Below are 25,096 nucleotides of genomic sequence, written 5' to 3'. Positions count from 1 at the left end.
TTTCTATTAATATATTAATAGGTCTCTTAGTCTAAACAAGTGAAAATCAAATTCAACTACATTGAAAAGAACGCCTCTTAAATAAAGAGACAAAAAGAGAGGAGACTTGGGCTCTCTAAGCAATTCCCAAAGAGTAGGTTCAAGAGAGAGAGAGGGAGAGCGCGCAATTGTTGCTACTTAAGCAACACGCAGCGCCCACATTCGTTCATTCTATGTTTGACAGCGCTGTGTTAAGCACCGAAACCCCTGATACAAAAACAAGTAGGATATCCGTGAAATCGCCGGGAAAAATATCACGAAGTAATATTTTTATTTTTGCATAAAAATTACAACGGTATACAAATTACATTGCGTTTTGCAATAAACAAGCAGAAATCAAATTGGAGAAACCAGCAACTGTAGCAACAATCAAAAAAGTTTACGTGCAAATCGAGCGTGCGTTAGTTGCCGCTAATAAAAATGTGTACAAAATTCCGAAAGTGCAAATATATTTAAATCACTCCGCAGTGCTCAACGTTCAAAGTTAACAAACAAAACAAGTCACATAATTGCAAATAGAATTAAAACAGTTATCCAGACTGGAGCGAAATACGCGGTGCAACCTGTAGCGCTTCAATTGCGATTGCGACTGTGATTTTGAATACACACGGCTTTTGTGCAAACAAGCCGGAAGCAAATTGTTTTGAACCGCAGCTGAGCGGAGCTTTTACCTGTTGGACAAGAAATCAAACGGCAGCGGCGGCGGCAGTAGCACAGAAAAGGCCCAAACATGTGGTGCATTGTCAACCTGCCCAACGGCACCCAGCAAGCCGTCAAGTGGGATCCCAAAGCCAATGGTCAGGAGTGTCTGGAGAAGGTGAGTTCATCGGTTCTGTAACCAGCAGAACTACCAGCTGGTAGTTTTCCATAGAAGGCGCTTGGCAGTGGAGGGAAAAGAGCACCGTTATAGCCTCTGATCCGGCATAGCTCCGTATAGGAAGCACTAGTGCCATATGAGAAAATATACTTTATTATTATACTTATGGCATAACGATGCCGATCCCTAGCACATTTCTTATAAGTTCCACTGGAAATGGAGTTTTTGTCCAAAGTTATTCCGCTCCACTTTGATAGTTCACTGCCTAATCGTTCATTTCTTTCCAAAAATAATGGCTGATACTTTGTAAAAACACTCAATAATAGTAGATAGCAATCAGAATCGTCGGAAGTATTTTTTATTTTTTAAGTACACAATTTTTAAATACAAAACGATATCATACCGCGTACCTGCTCTGTGATTCATTGATGTTGATTCCATCTTCAAGACAGAGCCCATAGAACATTGTTATTCAACAATGCGCCTGAAAACAACAGGCTTTTCCTTACTTAACTCCAAGTAGGTGGTTTGAGCCATTAAGCCAGCCACAGCCACACTTCTAGGCATTACACCACGCGAATTCAAGGGCACCAGCCTCGGGCTTCTGGAACTCAAGGGAAAGTCAGCAGCTCCACTTCACCGAGGTTACAAAATTATCCAGGCGAGCTCCTTGACTGGCCATTACTTCATAGCTTATCGATCTTCAACGTAGTTTACGCAATTTTGCCACACGTTTGTGATATACCCACTGAATTACGTATCCTCTATAAGAGGATATTACGATGTGACACCAAAGGGCCTTCGCTTCGAATCACTTGAGGCAGCCGCACAAACGGTTATAGAGATTGGTTGGTTTTATCTTTGGAAATAAATAACTAAAAAATGATTACTTTTTTATGACCAACGTGCACGGTTGCTCACGACGCCATACCAACAAAAATGTTCTCATTTCATTTTAATGTCGGCCTTTTTTCATGGCGAATTTCGTTACGGCTAATACCAGAGCGGCTTACTGTAAAAAAAATGTTATAAAAGAATCTTCATTTAGAGGCACTCGACTTTCGGTCGAAAACGAAGCACTTTATTCCATTTCAATTAACATTTTTCGCGGGAGGTCTGGACCTGAATGTACTCAACGCTTATCAGTGGCAAAAGTGAGTGTGTGTTTTCAATTCCGATCCGCATTTCGTTATCAGCTCGGGGGGGCCATGTCCAATTTCAGTGTCTTGTTGTTTACCAGTTTTGCACTAATTCATTTTAAATGCCAAACACCCTTGACTCGAACTGCCCTGCGCGATAGTTTTTTCAGAACCAAGGTGATTCAAAGAGTAAAAACGGAAAATAGAGTATCAGTGTTTCAGTGTTTGAGAGGCTAAGTCAACTTGTTTATGATAAACGTAAAATTCTTCCTGTAATTTAGAATGCATCCATTACAATATTACCTTTTTAGGAGTTTATTTTTCCGCGCACTTAACAATTCGCTTGTGAGTTCAATGTCCAAGTGCTCCCCACTTGGGGCGATTAGTGCAAACACTTGACCATTCCGCTTCTGTTCATCGGAGCGCTGTTACTACGAGCGATATACATGTGGCTATGCTCCACCGCCGCCCCCCACATTTTCGACCTACAAAGCCCCACCTACAGGGTCCACCTACCCCAAAGATTAAAGTCAATTCGGCAATTCGCCTTGTTTGTCAGGCTAATTAGATCTTTGGCTTATTTGCGAACCGTGCATTAGTGTCTGTGCAATCTAATCGGGCAAACTTATCAAATGGAAGGCTCGCACACACAGAGCCATTAATATTCAGGTGTACACGAATGTACATGTGTCCCAGGTCCGATTCTTGGCCAACTTTATTATCTTCGGTGGAAAACAAGAGCCGAGCGCCAAGACAAGAAAATATGCTTCTTCAACTTGAGTTTATCTTATCGAACGCCTATTCGTATCAGAACAACGCATTTGCTATCATTATTTACGGCTCTGAACTTGCGTTAAGATCATCGAATTGGGGCAGAACGCAAATGGTTTTTATAGGGGGCTTAGCACTAATCGTTGCAAAGGTTACTATGTCTGATTTTACTGATTATTAATTGAATTCTATTCTTGGAATCACACTATATAAGTGCTTTTAAGTGCAAGACCGCAGTTCTATAAATCAGACGAACTGTGTTGCGGAAAATGCATTTTATAATGAATTTGCAGTTGTGGGAACTGGGCAATCTCCGCTGTTATATGGGTAATGCAACCTCATCGCGATAACCAGTTTATTGGTCTGCTTTAATTGGACTCTTTGCATATATAGCAAACAACGAGGCTTTGTTCCCATTGTAAAGTCATGATAATCGGCTCTTTCATCCCGCTGCAACAGTTGCATTATCCCCGAATGACATTGAATCCCAATCTGAATCTAAATCCGAATCGGGCCTTATCATTCCCACATGTTTCCACTCACGTATGCTCTACATATGTGTAGATGCATGTATGGATTTATGTACTATATATGCTGCACAGTCCAATGTTCAATTGCTCTCTGTATCAGCCGCGTTGATCTGGGAAAACATCTGGGCAAAGTGTTTAAAAAGCATATATACATATATAAATACAACTCATATATATAGCCACCATATGTGACTCGCAGTGGATTAATCGAATTAATACCTCTGCCTCTGTGATTTAACTTTGAGCCGTGCGTCAGCCTAATCTATGAATATCAATGCCCATTGAATCCGGAGCAGCTTATCATTTCAAAGAATGACGCGCCGCCTGTAACCGTCGATAAGGCGTGTTACAAATTCGTCATCGTTTTTGTCGGCGTGACAGTGAGAAATCCTTGACTATTAATAAAGTATGATGGGAAATTAATTAATTATCTGCACAGGAATGACTCAAAAGAAGCCTCTCCAATGTCACCTGGCCGGCGGAACCTTGAGTGATAGTGCTATTTCGAGGGCTATGACAATGACAAGGTCTGAGTTTCAGCGGATCTTAATCGCGGCTTAGTGATAAGCCTGCTTGGGGTGTAAACGAGGCACTTGGCTGATAAGAGTGGGTTTACATAACTTTGAGCAGTGGCTAATGAACTCTGGGGGCTGGCATTAGTACGCAGATGTGGACAGAGGCCTGGCACAGTTGCACATTTTAATTACGGGCTGCCGAGCTGACTCGAACCCGGACCGGAGCAACAAAGTTTTCGCCCTCGTACAATCGCAATACGAAAAAGTTTACCCCTGACGTCAGTGGGAGGACGTTTTCGACGAGTTTGCATGTCAAAGGAGAATTACATTTTTGTTACCTCGATTTAACAATCATACTGGCTACATCATAAACATACATATGCATGCAAATATGCCCCGTTCGTTTTTGGGTGTGTCTGCCCAGCGAGTCGGAGTCAGTCAGGCAATTTCCCATTTCCCATATCCCATATCCCATTTTCCGTCTGCCGAAATACCATTCCTCCTCATCGCCAACGCCCAAGGACTCCGCTTTGGGAACTGTGGGCCATGTGCAACAGTTTTATGCTCGGTAATAGTTACTTGCAATTACCAGCTACTTGTAATTGTAATTGCATTTAAAATTGCCATTTTCGTGGCTCGTTTGTCGTCAGAGCCGAGTTTTGAGTGCCCATTTGAGTTGTTTTTGATTGCTTGCTTGCGTTCTTCACATGGATCGAGTGGTGCTCCACTGGGTTCGGCATTTCGAGCATTTTGCAAAGGGCCTGCTGTTACATGACAAAGTCCACAGAACCAGGAAAAGGAAAACAACCGACGTTTGTCGACCCACGGTAGTGGAAAACTTTCAAATTGTGGACTCCATGCTGGTGAAACGTGATCGCAGTACTGACCTAGGCAGTAATAACTCCCTGGTATTACACATGGACATTACATGTTTTCTTTGCATCTGATAATATCTGTATGGGAATAGCTTCCATACCTTAAAGTTTATTATATGCATAGAAAGCCAGCATGAATCATCGGTGCACTTTAATGCATATTTCGCCCACTGTGGCTGGAAGTCCCTCCATTGATTGCGATTCCTTATCGGATTGCCTGTCAACAGGCTGCGTTAATCAGATCCTTCTGCTCCGCCAAATTGACATCCATTTTCTAGGTGTAATTATATTTGCGAACACTGCTGTTGCTTTCCCTTCGTTAAAGCTTTCTCCCGCTGGGAGGCCAAATGGGCTTGGGAATGGAGCAGGGACAGGGAGGATTAGAAGGCAGCTGGATGATGAGTCCTTTCAACACCCTTGAAGTGTGGGATTACGAGCTGGGTGTGGCAATAGTGGGCGGTGGGCGAATGCTCGAGTGTGCGACTTGCAACAATTGAAAGATGTGCAACGAGGCAAGTTTCCAGGCAAGATTTGATGAGGCAGCTCAAGTGGCAGAGGGGCACAAGAGAAAAAGAGAGACAGTGGAGTGGGCTGTGGAGGGGCAGGGGGAGGCGGGTCAAGTGCAGCAGCCGCTGGCCAATTTGCGTGTCTCTCGTGTCACGACAAAAGGCCAATTCAAGCAGTGAAATTTGAATAAAAATCAGACATTTATACCGTAGTCAAGGGACTGCAAGGATATTGCGGAAATCCTTTTAGCAGCGAATCGTCCTTGTCAATGTCCATAGTGAGCAAAATTCCCAGAGACTTGTTCTACTTGTTCCCATAGGTGAACACATAAATGCTCCCACAAAATCAGGTCCCAAAATCACATTTCTGCGCATTAAGTAAACAAGCGATCTGTCCAGATGTATGCACATACATTTAGCAGCATTAGGCAAAAACAAATGTCAGAAAGCACAGAAAATATACTTATCGTTGTGGTTCTCTCTTTTTATCAGCTTCTTCTGATAAGCTTGGGGAATTTCTTGTATTAATACCCGATGTCAACAACGCAGAACAGACTGATAAAGGGGAGCCATGCAGAAACAGAAAGAGAAACAGAAACAGAAACAGAAATCAAGAAGACAGGTAGAAGCAGCCGAGTCAGATATTGGAGCAATCAAGGCGTAAATGATAAATAAGCATTCATAATTTGTTTTCGACTATTTTTGTCCGTAGAACGCAATTTCCGAGCTTTTTGCGCTTTTCATTTTTTGTATGCCATTTGTTTTAGCGCTCAACAGATGTTTAATTAAAATTTAAATTTCGCCACAACACCTTGTGCTTGGTTTGCCCATTTGCTTGGAGTTCAGTTTAGTGATTAATATTAAGCATACGCTCAGTATGCTGGCCTCAAGTCCTTGGCCATTGCGGTTTTTGGAAGGAGAGCACACACACGTGCTTCTACAGAAGGAATAACTTAGAGGAAAAGTATCTGTATCTGAGTATCTGCTGCTTGTTTTCGCTTCGTATTTGTGTTTCCCTCCGTCTTACTTATATCTTTTTTATTTTGTTGTTGCTGCGGAGCCAAGCCCATGCGAAAAATAAAAAAAATGTAAAGCGCAAAAGGCACAAAACGAGATTTACCTATTTTTCGTATTTTTGTCAAGTTTCATTTTTTACCAAACGTACATAAGAGTACAAACGAATATGTATGTACATAGGTGTATGTATGTACATTTGTATGTAAATTTGTTATTTTATTTCGACGCTCTGCTTTCTGCTCCGATTCGCGCTGCTTTTATTTGTTGCAGCCGACAGTTATTAACAATTTAAGCAAACAAGCGAAGATAAATACAAATATATTTAAGGCGGGTCCCACGAGTTTTCAGTTCCATTTGGCACCTCGGAGAGCGAATGTGCCAGTTTGCCTCTTTGTTTGGCCCCCGAAAGATACAACGCAATAGAGTTCATTTGAATTGGGCGACTGAGATGATTATAATTAAATGTCTTTATTTAATCGGCAAACCAATTTATTTTCGGACTCGATGAGCCTTATCAAACAAGCACAGTACGAGTATAATGTGTTTTCTCAGCGAATTACTCGGATAAATCGAAACCTGTTCACTATATTGTTTCGATTAGTTTTGTATATACATGGTGTATTCTATAAATATTTGCCTATGTAATTTATGGTTTCATTTTAGTTATAAAATCTTTTCATATTCCGTCCCGTGTGAGTGTATATCGAAAACCATTCTTGACCACCACAAATATGCCATAAATTTTTAAGTTCGCACAAGCAGCCTAAAAACAAGCGAGTTGGCTTTATGCGCACATCCGTACAATGTGAATACTGTATGGCTGTATATCATTTATTTTTGCCCACTATTCGAATGGATTTTGGGTTTTTACACACAGCAGTAAACACAGCTGAAAAAAGTGGCAAAAGGCCGGCAGAAGTTATTTAAATCGCAGGCATACATATTCACAGCCGCTGATATTGTTTAATTGTTGTTTACCGCTTAATTGCTGAGGCCCTGGAACCAGAAGTCAACTGAAATTTTACTCATCGCTGGTAAATATCTGGCTAGAACGTAACAAACCAATCCCATATTTGCATTCGCATTTGCATTGATGGCCTGGTTGACATAAAATATACGCATGCACACATGTTTATTATGCACTATCAATAAATATTCGCTGCAACGCTTGGCCAAAACGAAGTAATCTGGATGGAATTTATTTATTTATGCAGCCTCTATGCAAATGATTTTTGTGCCCAGAAGTGCCAGTGCTAAATCTGGAAAATTGGTCAAAGCAAGAATTAATTTTCCAAACAATTAAATCCGAACGGAGCTCACCTTCCGCCTGTCCAACGTTGTTGGCCAATTTGGGAATTAATTGCCACCGACAGAAGGCGAGGCCGATGCCGCCACCGCTGCCGAAACCCAAGCTCAAAACATAAAACCCACACCCAAAAGCAATGCATTTTCCACCGCATTTTCCGGCAGCCCAAACGCCATCACTTTCATGTCGCTTTGGCTGCAGCAGAATGTTTGTCATGTTCGCTGGACATTTGCGTTTGTGTCCGAAAATGCAAAATGCACCGCAGGCTGTGCCCAACCTGGAGCAGCCCACACGTCCAGGGTTGCCAGGGTTATTTCGCATTTCAGAAGATATTAAAAAGTGTGCGAGCTTGTTAAACTTTATCGCAGTCTTGCGAGTTGCAGACTTTGAAAACTTTTTTAATAATCCAGTTGGGAAGCTAATGCTCTTCACTTTAGCAGGAAATATATACTAACTCAAAACTATTTAGCAAATTAACAAGACTAAAAATGGGTCCGAGTAAAAACGAGATTGATTTAAAGTTCTACCAAAGGCAACTTGGGAATTGTAAAGTTTGCTATTCGTGTACAGTGAAAGTTTCGCCGGTGGAAGAGCCACATGTAACTCGTAGAAACAAGCTGATTTAAGTTCAGAGTTCACAAGCCCACACACTCACTTCCGGAAGTCCTGACTTCGGGTGAATCGACAACCCTGGCGAGCATACATCATGTGCCCAGTGCTGAAGTTTGGAGCTGCGAGGGTCACACCACGAAGGCTTCGTGGTGCGTGCGCCATCCTGTCTGCGTCCTTGCGCCCGTCGAGCCCTCCCACTCCCTACTCCCTACTCCCTCCCCCTTTTTCCAGCTTTTTCTGTGTGTGTGTGTGCTTGCGCGTCCTTGGCAGCGCAATTTATGTTTACACCGTGTGCTGGCAGTGCGCCCGCAAATCTATCTGGAGAATCGCTCCCAGCTAGTCGCCGAATGAAGTCGAGCCGAGGCGCGCCCAATCAAAAGGAAATTATACTCGCGTGCCGAAGCACACAATACTATACAAGGGGGAAAGGAAGAGTGGCCAAGCTACAGCGGAGATTCGGTAGCTGCAACTTTCCTGGGTGGAACTTACTGTGACTCCAGTAAAACGAGGGAGCGTAGAATAAATCAATGCGTTTATAAGAAAAGTTTCCCACTTGAAAAAACATGCACGTGCCATTTAGCCATTGTCCCTTTAAGTAGAACTAAAACATTAATCCGGAACTAATTCCATTTAGCACTGATCCATTTACAACATTCCTATCTAGAGACCCCTCAAATGGGCGGACGTGTGTACTACTGCTGAACTTGGGCTATATATAGGTCAGATAGTGGTTCTATAAATGGAAACGGAACTGTACGCCGAAATTGAGTGGGTGCACTTCAATGGCGAGGAGTTGGAATCGAATGAAGTCAGCGGCCGTCACGTGCAATGCGAACGCGACTTGATTCGCCACTCTCAATGCGAAAACTCCTCGCACATATCGATTAAATGGCTTAAGTCGAGCGTACTGCTCTTGGGGCTTGTAGTTCGCGGAGCTCAGGCCATTCCCCGGCTAATTGGAAGCCGTTTTGCGGGGGAACAAGTGGGTGGATTGGACTTGGTTGTAGTGTGCAGTTTGGGGACGTCTAACACTAATCCAACGACAATGACAAGGCTGCGAGCAAACGCGAAATGAAAGAGGGAAACGAGGGGATAGTGTGGGAAAGTGTCGTCTGCTTTTAAGCCCCCATTTAATGCAATTACCGCTGGCAGAGTCAGGGGCATTCTGTCTTTTAGCACCGGGCACTGAAAATACTACTAAAAAGCGATGGTTTCAACATTAACCGAGTCCCCTATTCACTCAGAAATAATTCTAGAAAACAGTATGGGCATTTTTAAGTTGACAGCTTCACTTCAGAAACCAAGAATGTTTAAAATAGAGTGGCCAAATGGTATATAAAGCATTTAACACAGAGTTTAGTCACTCTGCAACTTAATTTATGAGACATGTATCTCGCGGTTTTTCGCAGTGTTCGCTTAGCACTTTGACGATGATGCAAAAATCGTGCCTGCACATGACAATGACGAAATTTAAGCAAAATCAATGTTGCTGGCAAATGATAATGTCATTTGCCAAGCAGGCGCCTTCACGATTTTGCAGCAAATCCTCTTGAGGTCTAGTGCTATCTATTGTTTCCATGGTTTTTGCATATTATCCTTGAACTGCTTTCGCCCATTTCGCCAAAGGTTGGCGGGGAAATTGTGAAGAGCAGGGCGGGAGAAACCATAGAAACCTGAATGCACAACAACCAAGCGGAAATATGGCCAAGTAAACCACCTCCAGCCCGCCCACTTTCCCAACGCCTCCTGCAAATAAAGCTTACTCTAGCCCCAGCCAGCATATACATATACACATAGCTTAGAACAATATTAAACAATAAAAAAATAGGGAATTTCTACAGGAAGCAGGAGAAAGCGAGTAAAAGCAGCGGAGAAGAGGCGAAGAGGAGAGAGCGTGAACAATAAATTGCGTGAAAATGCAACCGAAAAAAATGCAAGCCGCAAAACAAACCGCAGAAACAGGGAATGCATTCAATGCTTTTCCCATTGTATTCGAATATAGTTTTCTCAAAAAGCCGACAAGCTAGACCCGCCGCCCCTCTCCCTTCACACCTACCTCAGCTCAGCACATCACCACCCCCACCCCCCACCACCCGACGCCATGCTGAGTGCCATTTTGATGTGTCTCTAATGGCAAGGCTTTTGTTTCGCCGTCTCTTTATTTTCTTTGCCTCACTTTTATTGCCCCGAACCGAAGCAAACAGAAGAACGGAGGTCCTGTGTGGCTTTCACTATTATTTTCTTTGGCCTTTCTTTCCTCCGTGCGCGGTTTTCCCACCTACTGAAAGGGGGACAGAGGACCTTGCGGAACAAAGAGGGCCAATAAAAGCTTATAAAATTGTGATGGGAAATGAACTCGCGCAACAAATCCGATCAGCAATCGGATCAAGGTATGATTTACACAGCACAGAGCGAAATTCGAACGGATTTCAAATGAATCATAATTCATAAATCTATCTAAAGTATGCAACTATCAAGGCGAAGTGCAAAAAGTAGAGTTATTTCCCTTGTCATATGTATGAACAGCTTTATGAAACTCACTTGATTGCAGTGACAAAACATATTAAATATTTTTTCACCTTGCATGCCATTTGGAAGCCTTTCCGCCCAATTTAAATTTTTAATTCGGATTCAAATTGAATTGCAATTCGTTTGCACAGGGCGACGGGCATTTCATTCGCGATTTTCCCCGTTTCAATTAGCGCACGAAACTTTTCCCCACTCTACGCCGAATAATTCGTCCTTCGGCAGTCTTAATTAAATGCCTTTACTTAAATTTAACTGCCCAAAGATGTACAGTGTCCTGCGGCAGTCATGTCCTGTTTGCATTGTTCGCAATCCTGCCCCAACCGCCTTTGTTTTCGCCAACCCCCCACGGAAACCACAATCCGCACCAGGATAATGCCGTTTTAATTGAGCCTCTTAAAGCGGGCTTTCATTGCCAGGACCAAAATTAATTAAGGCGCACTGCCTAAGAAAACACAGTTTTCGCGGCGCGTTTTAATTGCGATTTAATGGAAACTGGACGGGCATGCGATTTATTTATTTTATTGTAATTGGATTTAGAAACCGGGCTGTGTGGGTGCAGAATTTCACATACTTGCAATGGAAAATGGCACGGGGTCACGAAATGATAATTGCGGGAATTACCGCGTGTGTCAATGCATTTTTGATTTGTTTCCCTTTTCGCTATGTGAGTATGTGAGTTTCTGGAGTAATCAAATCGGACCCCCTAATCATTTCTAATCAGAGTGCTGCTAGACCTGCAGTCTGCCAGGTGCCGAGTCCCACCAAGTCAGCGCCAAGTCCCCATCTAGTCCACATCTCGTTCCCATTTTCCATTTTCCCAGCCTTCGTCATCCACTTATCCTGTATCCGCTACCCGAGCTTTCCTTTCGCCGGCATCAAAAGCATTTTCCGCTACTAAATTGCTTGAAAAGAAAATTTTACAATTTTAACGAAGTGAAAATTGCCATTTGGCATATGGTGGGTGGGTGTGGAGCCCGGTGGTCGTGTCGTTCGCCATCAAATGTCCATCAAAGCCTCCGAACTTGGCTAAGGAGTGGGTGTTTGCGTAGTGGGAGTGAGCCTAAAGCCAGGCATCATTAACTGCAATGACTAAAGTCATTTGAATGGAAGGAAGAATGGCGGGTGGCAGGAATACAGTAAGGAAAACTGCCATCCAAGTTACTTTCGTTCGATTTAGGACTTAATATCCTTGGTATATTTGGTCCTTCGAGGCGGATTCGGAAGCCTTTATGATTACAGAGCGAGCTGCATTACTTGTACGATTGCTAGACTATTTACAAGCCCATTGGTAGAAGCAATTTCTCGCAGTGCATTTGAGGTCAGCGGTTGAGTGGGGACCAAACCATTGGACCATTGTAGCATTCGGTTAGGTTAAGCTTGTCACGCGCGATTTCCGATACCGTGGCGAAAACGCAAAAAAGGGCCCAAGGACGAATGCAATTTACAATTAGAATAAATGAGCCTAGGCACGGCAGGTTCGCAGGAAACAGTGACCGGAGGACACAAGTTTTAAGTAAGCGAACAACTTTAAATGATATATTATTATGTGCTTTGGCAGCGAGAACCCATTTGCATGGCAAATTCCCGTCCGCCCGACCAGAATTATCAAGTGCAAACGTGGAATTGCTCCGGGAGGGGATGGGAGGAGCAGACTTTTGGCCAAAAAGAAAATCAATACGAGGCAGACAAGAGCCAAGTTGGCACCTGGCAACAGGCAACGGGCTATACATACATACATACGTGCATACATACACCTATACACCACCTATATATAAAAAATATACATTTTTTGGTAACTGACAGATACAAACCGGCTAGCTGGGCGAGTATAGTATGTAGGTATTTGATAACTTAATTGAAATACATTGGAGAGCGGCCAAAAACCCGGGCGAGTAAGGTAAACTTGTAAGCCTGCCTTGTGGATTTATGGGTAAACAAGTTCATAGCCGGGGTTATAAAAGTGGGCGGTGGGCGGTGGGTGTGGATGTGGGTGTAGCTGGAGCTTTGTGGGCGGAGCAGCGGATAAATCATCAAAGCAGCTGCAGCACGAGGTCCTTAAAGGGACCGGCAATCCAACGCTTTGTGTAAACTTTCGCAGGCCCCGAGAGCCGAAAACCGATTTGCTGATATCTCTGTTATTATATTTTGGAACTGTGCCATCCCTGCCATGTGCCCCACTATACTTTATGCCGCATAATGTTGCCCTATTATGCATCCTTTTCCCGCGCGGACACAAAGTCCGCCATCCGGAAGAAATTTCTTTTTATTATTATGTGCCTTTTTTTTTATTTTCTGGCCGGGCTCGGCATCTTAAACATTCGACAATTGTCCAAGTTCTGTGGTCGGCCCTGACCTTTGGGCCAGATATCCCCGCCCCATTCGCCGTGGAATGCATCGCCGGCAAACATTTCGTCATCTCAGGATTCCTCAAAATTTCCATTTCTGGCTCTCGCATGTGCACTTGACATTCTTTTGGCCAAGTTTTGCCTTCTTTGTTGGCCAGAAAAGTTTAGCCCCTTCCAGCAGACATTTCATTTGGGCGCAATGTAATTTATCAAGTTGCAAATGTGATTCCAAGTCTGGGCAAATGGTATGGAAATCAAATGAATGTTTTTGTGCAAACAGTATTTCTTTCTGCCTGATGAGGAAAGTGATCACTGCAAGAGCTCTGGTTTCGAAGACAACTTTTTGCGAGGAAAACTTTCAGTTGTTTGGTGCTTCTAGTTTGCCAAATTGCTTGCGGCGATAGTGTAGTGGAAAGAAATTGTAATTAAAATAAGTGACTTAGTGGCATTATCATCTGGTTAAAACCGCATCTCACGGAATGAATTTGTATATACTATCTCTTAGGAAATCAGTAAGTCCCTGAGCTGGGAAACCTCCTTGAATTTGATGGCGTTTAAGCTCATTATTTGGTGCTCGAGTACTCGCAGCTCTTAAAAGCTGGCCACAAAGTTAAGCCAGCTATAATCTGGCATCACGTCGCGGCAATTGGGAATGCAGTGCCATGCTAATTAGGGCCAGCACTGGCGAACTGAAACTGGAAACTGGAAAACCCTTCGTTTTTCCCGCTCGCATAATTTCTGGAGCCGCTGCCCCTACAATGTAATGCATTTGCATGCTTATTTGGTGCGCTGTTGTTGTTGGGGGCTTGTTTGCACTGCATTGCCAACTCCCAAGGGGGGAGGGGCAAACAAAAGGAGGAAGTAAAAGGGTAGTAGTGGCAGTGGTAGTTGTACCATGGGACCCTGCGGCTTTTCCGCATTTTCGCGCAACGCACGCAAAAAGTGGCAGCCACTGAAAATGACGCATACTTAACGAAAACAAAACAACAGAGGCGGATGAAAAAAAGGGGAGAACACTAAAAAAAAGTCAACTGAAAGGCGTGGAAGAGCGCGCGACAGGGGCAGGGGCGGGGGAAAAATTATGGCAACAGCCAGGACACACATTCCTGCATAAATATGCACAGGACACATATATTTTCATTTGGGTGCCCTGATTTTCAGTACACAACACACACACACAACATCCAACATCAGCATGATTTTTGTTCAAGACTGCAGTCTCAGTCGTTTGCAATTGACGTTGGCTTTTAGCCGTTGACGCAACCGTTTTTGGCCCACTGCGAGTGCGGAGGCGAGTGCCGAGTGCCAAGAGTCACGTACAACTGGCCAAAACAGCTAAATACGGTCGAGAAACCGGCATCCCTCGCTCGCCGACCAGCATTTTCATTAATAATGCAGCAGGACAGCCCCGCTGGATCACTCAGCGAATTGGGGCCAGCCATATCATTGCCAAAAAAAAAAAAAAGAAAAGGAGCACGAGCCGCAAGGAGGAGGAAGAGGATGAGAGTTTTATAGCGCTGGCTCCATAAACTTGGCTCTTACCCGACTCCGAAAGATGTGTCAACAGTCAAACAACCGGCTTTCACTTAGGAGTGCGCGAAATATAAGATCATTGCAAGGACAAGCGATGCACTGGAAAAAATAATGGGGGTTCTTCGTAAGGGATTCGGCATCACAGTTCCTTCCTAACAGTTCTTTCTTTTTTGGCAGTTGTTTCTTGAAAGGCATTATTACATATAATTACATCTCTGTCGACGACAGTCCACGTAGTAACGAAAGCGCATTTGCAGAGAATACGCTGTGTGTTCTGAGTGGAAATGTTTTTCACAATTGCTGAGTGTAATTAATAGTTAATTTTTATAGAGCTTTTTCTGAAGCATTAGACTCCGAGGACATGCTACTCCAGTATTTCGATTAGCTTTTTAATTGCACTTATGAAATGACATTAAACCATTCGTTCCGTCTGCTGCATTTGTTCTTCCCATTCTTCACTGCCTTCTTTTCCTATTGAATTTTTAGTGTGCACTTGGAATTCAGCACATTTGTTGTTTCTTGTTTTTAGCTTTTAGTTTCTTCTAGCATTTGTTTCGTTTTTGCTATAAAATTTATGGCCAACGATCAAAGTCCAATGTTCAGTCGGTCGCTGCCGCTGCCTCTGCCTCTGCCGCCGCTGACGCCGACGCCGCTGCCACTGCACTGCTGCAGAAATGAAATGCATTCGCTCCCCATCTCTTTCACTTGCCCGCGAGCAGAGAGCGCGAGCGAGAGAGATGGCACACACGTGCTTAAATTCTAATAAGAACACTAAGTGCCGTTTTATTTTCATTCCAATCCGATTTATATTGAACGGAATAGCAAAATGCCAGGGGGCCTGATTATATAGATTGAGCATACGTAAAAACAGCCCGATTAGTAACAAAACATACGCCTCCCTATGCCATTTCGGTGCCGCATTGAAAGGGAAATTCAGTAATAGGTCGTAGTCACAAAGTATCGCGGTGCCGAAGGTTGCTCCTGAAGGTTGGAGCTGGCAACACTTGTTGATAGTTTGCATTACTAATTAGACATCGCCAGATTGTTGCTATTACAGCATTTAGCACATCTTTTTGCAAAACGAAATTCGCTGAGTAATCTGAGCTCGATTGTAGGTAGTGTTTTCATGATTAAGGCAAAGATACTTGTAGGTCATATGAAAAACACCAAACTAGTTCATTTTAAGCTAGAAATGTATTCAGTATCAAGTAAATAAGACCCCTTTCTTTTATTACTCACAGCTGTAGCTTCAGAGACATTAGCAAGCTAATATTTCGCAAATATTTAAGTGGCTGATGACAAACCGATTGGAAATACCGAGCTTTTGATGCCTTACCAGAGGCGGTCTTCGTCACCACACTCGGTCTTCTATTCAGCTCGAATCGAAACTAACCAGGTTGCATCAGTGGCTCAAACGCGATCACACCTTGACATTTCGAACTTTAGCCTGCGATAAATTCTGCGCCCGGTGGTCCAGACTTTCCCTCAATTAATTTGCACTCGCAGTCGCTTTTCGCTTTCCATATTTCATCTGCTCCGTATAACGGGTGTACATTTCCATTTTCGCCATTTGTCAGATAAATTCTGCCATTCGGCCGCTTCTCACGTCAGCAATTAAAAGTGGGTGGTGAGGGGGGCGGGTGGTGCAGTTGCTACAGACAGGTCCGACTTATAAGGTGGAGCACATGGCGGGCACGTGATGCGCAACCCCTCCCCCCGCCATTCCCGACCCTTTCGCGGTGCATAGGTAATTAAGTGCAATTTATGGCCAATTTCCATGCATCGAACCTGTTTCAGTGCACTTCAATTCCCATTAACAGAGGGAAAAGTGCAATGTACATATTATTTTATGAAAATTTTAACATTTTTAATATTACCTTGATTGAAAACCAATGACGAGAAGTGCATTGAAATGGCAATTGACTATTGGGCTATTGAGCTGTCAAATTTCTTTCCAGTGCATCGCGAGGTGCAGCTGCTGGCCGCCCCTCTTCCCCTCTCCTATTCTTCTCATGGGACTCATCTGTCATCGGTTAATGGGTTGGTAAGGTGGCTGCGGGGAAGAGGGGGAGTGGCGATCACTCGATAAGCACATGACCTGCAAAATAGAGCGCAAAAATGCGCTTATGCCGTTTATGGGTTCGGATCTCCAACTGCCTTTGTTTATCTCGCTCATGTGAAGAGGAAGAGAACAGCAGTAGCCTTGATCACTCTCACCCTCTCCGCATCGCGCTCTCTCTCTTACGCCCCCGCCTTGCATTTAATTATCACCTGGACTCTCTTTCCCTCTACTTCTTGCATTTCTCTGCTCTCGCTCGGTGGGGTTCAAAGTACAAAAGTCGGCGCTCCACTGACGTCATGAGCTTCAGTTTCCATTACAGTTACAGTTTCGGTTTCGGCTGGCCATTAAACCAAGCAAATACGAAACACGAAAAAACACACGGCGATCGCTGATGCATATAAGCACACAAACACCAGCAAATTATAACAACGGAGAGCACACAACAAAACAGAGCACAGCATAGCACAGCAACAATGCAAAAGCAACAAGACAACAAAACAACACTCACTAGGCGAGTGCCAGTCCAAAGTCCAATTGGCATTTGGAAGACTCGGGTCCAAAGTCCAATTCGGTCGGGTTTTCTGCTCCCAGCCAGTCATAGTCTCCCCCCACTCCGCGCGCTTACAATTGGTGTCTGTACCGAAAAGAAAAGAGCGCAACGTGCTCTTTTCGCTCTCGCGCTCCCCATCTTCCACATGCACTCTTGGCTCCGCATTGTTTACCTTTGTTACCTCTCCCTTAAGCGCACTCTTGAGGCTCTTAGGCGCAGGTAGAGCAGAGAACAGGTGTAGACTCACTTTACACGTGCTCATTAAGAGATGTTGTTCTACTCCCGAAAACACAAACTCACAACACAACTCACTTATTAACTCACATTGTAAACCACTATTTGTTCTTCTTCCAAGTAGAAAGCTAGGAAACAGCAAATAAGCTGCAAGTAATAGTAACAAGCAAGTTCCTTGAAATGACCCCCTAATTTCGTACGAATAACTATAAATAGGCCCAATGAAACTGCAGTTTCCCAATCAAATTGATTAATGCGAACATGTTAACCTATCCCAAGACTCGACATAAAAATTGAAATAAAAGCACGTGCCAGTTGGGCGTAATTTCGGTCAGTGATTTTACGAGCTATAGTAAAAACCCCAATATGGTCAGCAAATAGGCCATAATGCACACATATGCACGAGTGTGTATGTAGGTGGCCGCGATATTACGAAATGCATTATGGCATATAATCAAGAAGGGTACTTTTGTCATCTTTTTTGCTGCGGGGTAAAATTCGCGAGTTAAATGCGCGAATTTGTATGGGCATTACGAAAGACGCGGTTATGTCAGATTTAGTGGAGCTTGAGCTGGAGCTCGGCTTCCCGGCTTATTTGCCATTGGGGGGCTGAAAGTAAGTTCACGTTTCGCATTTGGCAGGCGGCGGCGGCGGCGGCGGCAGCGGCGATTCGCTTTCGTGTTTCATTTAATTTTAGCGAAATCCACAAAAGTGGACTTTGCACTTGACAGCGGCGACGCCAGCGACGATTTTCTGTATTTCAGCTGTATTTTCGTGTGATTTTCGTCTGATTTTCGTCGGATTTTTGTTATTTGTGCGTTGAATGAATGTTAGCGCTTCTGTTCCGCCTGTTGCCACGTTTTGCTCTCCAAGCCCCAAAATAAATCGAATCACATCGGATAGCACAACTTGTTGGATTGAAGGGCTGCGAAATGCCCAAATCCTTTGCGGTTGTAAAAAACTGGTTAGAATTATGTGTAGAGAGATGTGACTGATGTGTACCCCTAAAATCACTAGAATTAATGGCAAAAACCAAACGGTTGCAACATTGCTCACCTAATAACGAAAGTAACGCGCTTAATTGGCTGTTCGCTTGCATAAGTTTCATTATTCTGCATTAAAAAGTTTGCTTCTTGTTTATTGATTTAGCAAAAACGAAAAATGGGCCTGAAAATCCAATCAATTTCTTGCTCCACAATCATTTGTTTATTTATGGCGCACAGTTGTTTGAAAACTTTATGCGTACATTAACCCTGAAATGCTCTAAGATTTCCAAAACACTTATGCCCCATTTCGAAATCGAATTGGTGGGGCAAAGGCATACGCCTTTATGCGCCATCTGCCATTTAACTTGCCCCAAACCAACCAGCGCTGATTTTCCAAACTCAGTTAGGCATTCCGCTCGCGGAAAATGCGTGGCACGAGATTTGAGCTATTACGCCGGGAAAAGCTCTCGAGAGGCTTCATTAGACTCGCTCTCCGCCTGTCAATGGCCACCCACGACATTTGCCCAACTAAGACCCCACTTTCAGTTCCATTCATCCAAGCATCCAAGCATCCAATCCCCCATCGCCAATGCCAGCCCCATTTGAGCGACGAATTCAAGGGCTACGGCTTCGGTTCCCAGAGCTGAACATCAAATTCTCAGTCGGCTGTCTGGCAACCGTTGCTAAGCTGCCACGCCCCCACCCACGCCCCATGCCGCTTGCCCCTGCCGCCGCCCCGAATCGAGTGGCATGTAAATTGATCTGCGCACTTGATTAATTAATTGCGTTTGACTTGAAGCCGCTGGAGCACTGCAAACCGCAACTGCCGCCAGCATCTGTCGTCTTAATTAGTCCAACGTGTTCTTCGAGTGGCTTCCTTCTGCGCATCCGGTTCCACAGAGATGTCCTTTGCTCGAAACTTGCCTGGTTTCCAGGACACTGCATTGCCATGGCAGCACTTTGAACAGGCAAACGGGTCATTTACACGATGTGTACCAAGTATCTAAAAACTCTGAGAAAGACAGTAAGCCATTACCCAAAAACGCACGAAATATTGGAAAAGCTAAACAGCCACAAACGCCTAGAAGTATGCCATGACAATGTGCCACCTAAAACATGGCAATTTGTAATCCCTAGTAGACACCAAGCTTGCCAAACAGAAGCGGAATACAGAGCAAATTGACTCAAATTTCACTTTAATGGCTAATAATCCCACTCATAAATTTAAACACCCCCACCACCCCCATTTTCCACTGGGCTTTCCGTTCCTGCGGCTTCGCCTAATTGGAAATGGGAAAGCGTAAAAATGTGCGAAGGCGCTGATGCGTGAGCAACTTGTTGCCTTGGCTAACCCAGACACTCGGAAGTACGCATACCTCATTATGCAAAGTGCTGCATATATATGTATGTGTGTGTATTATATGCGTAGGTCCTTGGGGGAATGGGAGTATTTAAAGGTTGCCCCCAAGCCTCGATGCTCACAAAATGCGGTGGTCTTGCTCTTCTTTTGTTTGGAGGTTTCGAAATTTGAAATTTCATTTCGACGGCGGCAGCGACAGCCAGTGCAACTTGCCTTCGGGGGATTGGGATTGGGATGGGAATGGGGATGGGGATTGCAATTGGCGTTGGCTGGAAAGTGTGGTGTTTTGCCTTGTTAAGGCGAACAAATAACCATCATCGTCATCGGTAGAGGCAGTGGCAGTGGCATTATGGAGCACATAAGGATGTTGTTTTGCCAAGAGATGCGCTGCCAGCATTTGAACTCGTTCCATTCGAAATGATGACACGCTCGTTGCATAAGCAAATATTTCTGAAAACCACGGCATCAGTAAGGAAAGCGCCGCCCACTTTACACACCCACTTTACACCCACGTGCGCAGTCACCCACCCACAATTTCCAATCCATCCACTTGCCACAGGCAGTTGTTGCTGCCGCTGCCGCTGCTGCTGCGGATGTTGCCGCTGTCATGGCGAAATGTTGGTAGATAGTCAAGCCACACAGGACATGCTTTTGGCTCGGGCTCTGCTGGTCCTGGCCGCATGTCGCTGACAGGCTCTGTCAAGCTGAATTGATAAGTCGCTGATCCAGAATAGATGGAACAACATTCAGATTAAGCTTTAATTCGCAGTGGGGCGACAATGGAAAGGCAGCAAGTAGAGAGCTGACCTATTTAACCACCGCTTAGCCAGTTTTATGGCACAAGATAGCTCTTTGCCTGCAGCCTATAGCTTCTAGGACCTTATAGTTGCACAGCTAACCAGCCATATCCCTCGATTGCAGGTCTGTCGCGCGATGAACATCATCTGTGAGATGGAGTACTTCGGCCTGGAGCACTGGACGCCCAACCAAAAGGAGTCGCAGACGCGCCAGTGGATCAATCTGCGCAACCGGCTCTCCGGCGACAGCGGCAGCAGTGGCAGCGGCATCCAGCTGATGCTGGCGCTGCGGGTCAAGTTCTGGGTGCCGGTGCACTTCATCCTGCAGGAGAGCGTGCGCAATCTGTTCTACATGCAGGCCAGGCGGGATCTGCTCGAGGGTCGTCTGCATGCGCCGGACTGGAGTGGAGCGGCCAAGTTGGCGGCGCTGCTCTGCCAGGCGGATGGGCTGCGCTTCAATGAGTCGTCGCTGCGGGCCGACTGCCCCATGAGGATGCGGCGAGAGTTGGCGCAGCAGCAGCAGCAGCAACAGCAGCAGGCGCAGCAGCATCGCCTGGAGCAGCTGCGCAAGGAGAAGGAGCACGTGCTGAGCTTCAAGAAGCGCCGTCTGTCCAAGCAGAAGTCCATGGAGCACATCGAGATCTGCACGCTGCCGGCGGCGAGCACCACCAGTTGCAGTCTCCAGCCCTCGCCATCCGCATCAGCATCTGCATCTGCATCCGCATCCGCCTCAGCATCCGCCTCCGCCTCCACGTCAGCCTGCTCGCAAACCCACTCGAACAGCAGCTCCAGCAGCCCCAGCAACAGCAGCAGCCAAACGGGCCTGGACGAGCGACTGGCCAGCAATCCGCTCCGCGTCTACGAGGAGTACTTCATGCAGCCCAGCTGCGAGGCTGAGCCGCCGGCGGACTATCTGCGCCAAATAGCCGTGGAGCACGGCAAGCTGGCCAAGCTGCAGATGAGCCTCAAGACGGCCAAGTACTGGCTGCTCAAGTCCATCCAGGACCTCGAGGGCTACGGCGAGGAGCTCTTCAGCGGCGTGACCACCAACGAGAGTGCCACGCGCTGCGACATCGCGGTGGGCGCCCATGGCATCACCGTCTGCCGGGGGGGCGAGAAACAGAGGTGAGTGGCAGCCGATCTCATGGAAGCGATCCCTCAGATCGAATTTCCGCAACTCGCAGTATGGAACTCACAAGGCACAAGCTTTACCATAGTATTTTGGAATTAAATTAAATTGCAATTCAATTCATAGACTCTTCTAATTGTGTTATGCGTTTATGCCACTTCTGCCTTAGCTAATTCACATAGTTTCTAAAACCAAATTGAGCAATTTCGTACTCATAAAACAAAAGTCAGGGTGCTCAAAACGAAAGCATCATTCTATAAGTAGATGGCGCATTAACCTGAATAATTAAATGGCCTTTTTAGAGTCGTTTCTTGGCAATGTTTTTCGAAACGATTTTGGCTTCAAGTTAATGTAGCGCAAAATTGCCGTCAAAGGTAACGTTTTTAATAGAACCCACTTTCTGCGCCATAAACCCAGAAACACACAGTTAACATTTGATTTGAAAGTGCCTAGCAAATGTATAGAGTGTTCCAATTTGCTATGAAGAGTTAGGCCTACACTTCCATCGAGTTCTTTTCCATTTTCCACTTGCCTGTAGTATTGCAAAACTAATGGCCTTGCGTTTCCCATTGTCCAGCATCCCCTTTGGCGCCATCGCTGCGGCCAAGTCGCTGCGTCGCACTTTCAAATTGGAGTACGTGGACGACCACAACGATCGCAAGGAGCTGGAGATCAAGCTGCTGAAGCAGCCGATCGCCGCGGGCCTGTACCGCTCCATCACGGAGCGGCACGCCTTCTACGTGTGCGACAAGGTGCGCGGAGTGGTGACCAACCAGTTCACGCGGGATCTCAAGGGCACCATCGCCTCCATGTTCATGGAGAACACGGAGCTGGGCAAGCGCTACGTCTTCGACATCCAGCACACGTGTCGCGAGGTGCACGACCAGGCCAGGAGGACGCTCCACGAGCGCGGTGGCGATCTGGTGGCGGAGGGAGCCGAGGGCTGCTCTGCTGCCGCTGGAGGATTGGGCGCCTCTGCCGTCGGCGAGCCGGGCGTCAGCCCATGGGCCATGGCCCTGTCGACTGGTGCCGGCGGCTCCATGGCCGGCAAGATAGATTTGGCCATTCGCGAGAAGGAGGCGCGTGAGGCGGCGATTGAGCGTTGCGTGGACACGCGCATCTCGGAGGCCATGCAGTGCAAGATCTGCATGGACCGCGCCATCAACACAGTGTTCAATCCGTGCTGTCACGTCATCGCCTGCGCCCAGTGCGCTGCGAGGTGAGTAGTCCCTGCCACCCAGTGACCCATTGTATCAGTACTAACTCTGGTTTCCCGCCTTGCAGATGCAGCAACTGCCCCAACTGTCGGGTGAAGATAACCAGCGTGGTCAAAATCTATCTGCCGCCGGAGCTGCGCACCAGCCAAGCCGGCAGCGGCGCCACAACCACCACCAGCAGCAGCAGCAGCATGGGCGACGGCCAGGCGGAGGAGCAGCTGCTTCAGCATCAGCTGGACGAGATCTCGGCGGCACCCGCATCGCTGGAGGCAGCAGCAGGAGTGGCAGTGGGAGCAGCAGCAGGCGCTGGAGCAGGAGCAGGAGCAGGAGCAACCGGACCTGGTGGACAACCGAAGGTCACGACGGCCGCCTAGAATTGGTTGTGCTCGCTGCTGTTCCGGCTGATGGAATGGGTGTGCGTGCCGATTGTCTGAGAACCAACATGATTCACTTGTACTCTATGACCACAACCTAAATGGGAACAAACCAACAAAGCAAACAAGCAACTGGCGGCAAGCAACATGCAACGTGCCGCGTACCACGTGCAACGTGCAACATGCGAAACATGGGTTTAAAATCGATTCGAAGCGGAGTAGTCAGTATGTCAACAATCGTAGCTCTATCTTTACTCAAGTATTTTAGCGACATAAGCAACTGAAACTTTAACTCTAACTCTAACTGTAGCTGTAACTCAAATCTACTGAGTAGCCATATACACTATATATATTATATTTACTATTTAGATGTACGGACTTCGAGAAAGTGCTATTTAAACTCGTCTAAGACTTCACTGCATAGCCTATGCCTAGAATCTATAACTGCAGATTGTTTCATATTCATATACACACTGTATACTGTATACACATAGATATATTTACGATCGTTATAGATCAGCGATACCTTATACGATGTAGCCAGCCCTTGAAGGTACAACATAGTTACTTACTAAATGTTAGCAATTTTACCAACTAAACTCGAGATGTATTTATTAACGCCTAAACTCTTTAGTATTCGACCCTACCCAAGGATCCCATATAAGAAGCCCCAATTCTCATATATTTACCCCACGGATACCTATTTCAATATATGTTACGTATATTAGCGTGTGTATATAGGACAAGCGTACAATAATCGCAAACCCAAGGAGCAAAGTAGTACTAAGTACCTGCAAAACAAACAGAAACAGAACACGAAACACGAAAAGTATCTCTGCAGCGGATATTACATAGTCAATAATAGATGTTAACAATGTTATACTATATATACATACATATATATATACATATATATATATATACATATAAAAGAAACCAATGAAAAACCATGAATGTACCTTGTTATCTGTTGTTTATTATTTGGAAAATCTTTTCTTGCGTCTTCAGTTGAAAGCTTTCTGGAATATTTCTTTGTTCTTCCTTCGTTAAATTCCCTTATCATTTGACAATTTCAATACTTCTTTTCTGCCCTTTGGCCTCGTTCAAAAATGAATTCGAAATAAATGTACTTGACCAAAAAAAAACTCATCAAGTTCCTCTCATTTGAAATCATCAAAACCTCATCGTCTTCTCCTTTCATTTTCGTATTTATGAGTGCGTTTAAATCCCTCCCAACTGGAAAATATATGAAAATACCTGGAGCCTATGAAATGAGCCCCATAAATCTGCAGATATGGTCGATGAGAAACACCATTAGATCCAAATAACCCATTTTTGGACTTCCCGCTGCGTTCTGAGTATATAGGCGCTTTCTCAAAGCGCCAACATTGCGCAGTGAAAGGTTCTGGTTTCTCTCGCCCGGGATCTCGCTGTCCACGTTTCTTATGAGATTGATCAAGTACTGCGGAATCTTCTGCAGACCCAAGGACCCAAAGGACTGCAGCTGGAACTCTTCAGTTTTGACATTCACCGTCTTATTTGGCTCTGCCATTTTGCCAGGGATCTCGTTTGAAAAAGGTGCCCCGAGTCCGATTCCTAAGCCTGAGATGAGCACGCATTGTGGATTAGTAGAGTCCGTGTTGTATGAGTGAACTGCTTACCCACGAAAAGGGGTAGAATAAAAATCACTATTGAGTTCATATTCAAACTAATTATTGCTGTTACAATGGATTTTGGGCTGAGATGTGAGGCTAACGCATGCTGTTTGGAAACCTAAATGTGACGTTTAATCTGAACGTTGAAATACTTTAAAATGTGTAAAAATACTTTTAAAAGTGTAACATTGTTGTGGG

General features: G+C 45.2%; 2 protein-coding genes across 2 annotated transcripts; one reads left to right on the top strand and one right to left on the bottom strand.

Annotated features, from left to right (window-relative positions):
- The first annotated feature begins 207 nt into the window (after positions 1-207).
- LOC6546694 (E3 ubiquitin-protein ligase MYLIP-A) lies at positions 208-24,201 on the top strand. The gene is made up of 4 exons (XM_001974474.3): positions 208-856; positions 20,648-21,648; positions 22,230-22,871; positions 22,937-24,201. Exons 1-4 carry the CDS (start codon positions 770-772, stop codon positions 23,241-23,243), a joined length of 2,037 nt encoding a protein of 678 aa, XP_001974510.3. The 5' UTR covers positions 208-769; the 3' UTR covers positions 23,244-24,201.
- On the bottom strand, positions 24,200-25,022 carry LOC6546695. The gene is made up of 2 exons (XM_001974475.3): positions 24,905-25,022; positions 24,200-24,845 (listed from the first exon to the last, which is right to left on the bottom strand). The coding sequence occupies exons 1-2, from the start codon at positions 24,942-24,944 to the stop codon at positions 24,508-24,510; spliced, it is 378 nt and encodes a 125-aa protein (XP_001974511.2). The 5' UTR covers positions 24,945-25,022; the 3' UTR covers positions 24,200-24,507.
- Between the last annotated feature and the right edge of the window lie 74 nt (positions 25,023-25,096).

This window comes from Drosophila erecta, unplaced genomic scaffold (genome assembly GCF_003286155.1).
Source record: "Drosophila erecta strain 14021-0224.00,06,07 unplaced genomic scaffold, DereRS2 tig00000092-arrow-pilon, whole genome shotgun sequence".
Taxonomy (NCBI): domain Eukaryota; kingdom Metazoa; phylum Arthropoda; class Insecta; order Diptera; family Drosophilidae; genus Drosophila; species Drosophila erecta.
Note: the sequence above shows the minus strand (reverse complement) of the source record. Positions and strands in the feature narration are given on the sequence as shown.

Bases quoted from the DNA above. Each gene is read 5' to 3' on its own strand.
- LOC6546695 (XM_001974475.3), bottom strand. From the start codon at position 24,944: ATGAACTCAATAGTGATTTTTATTCTACCCCTTTTCGTGG. The intron at 24,846-24,904 runs GTAAGCAGTTCA...TGCTCATCTCAG, and splicing joins TATTCTACCCCTTTTCGTGG to GCTTAGGAATCGGACTCGGG.
- LOC6546694 (XM_001974474.3), top strand. From the start codon at position 770: ATGTGGTGCATTGTCAACCTGCCCAACGGCACCCAGCAAGCCGTCAAG. The intron at 21,649-22,229 runs GTGAGTGGCAGC...CCCATTGTCCAG, and splicing joins CGGGGGGGCGAGAAACAGAG to CATCCCCTTTGGCGCCATCG. The intron at 22,872-22,936 runs GTGAGTAGTCCC...CCCGCCTTGCAG, and splicing joins TGCGCCCAGTGCGCTGCGAG to ATGCAGCAACTGCCCCAACT.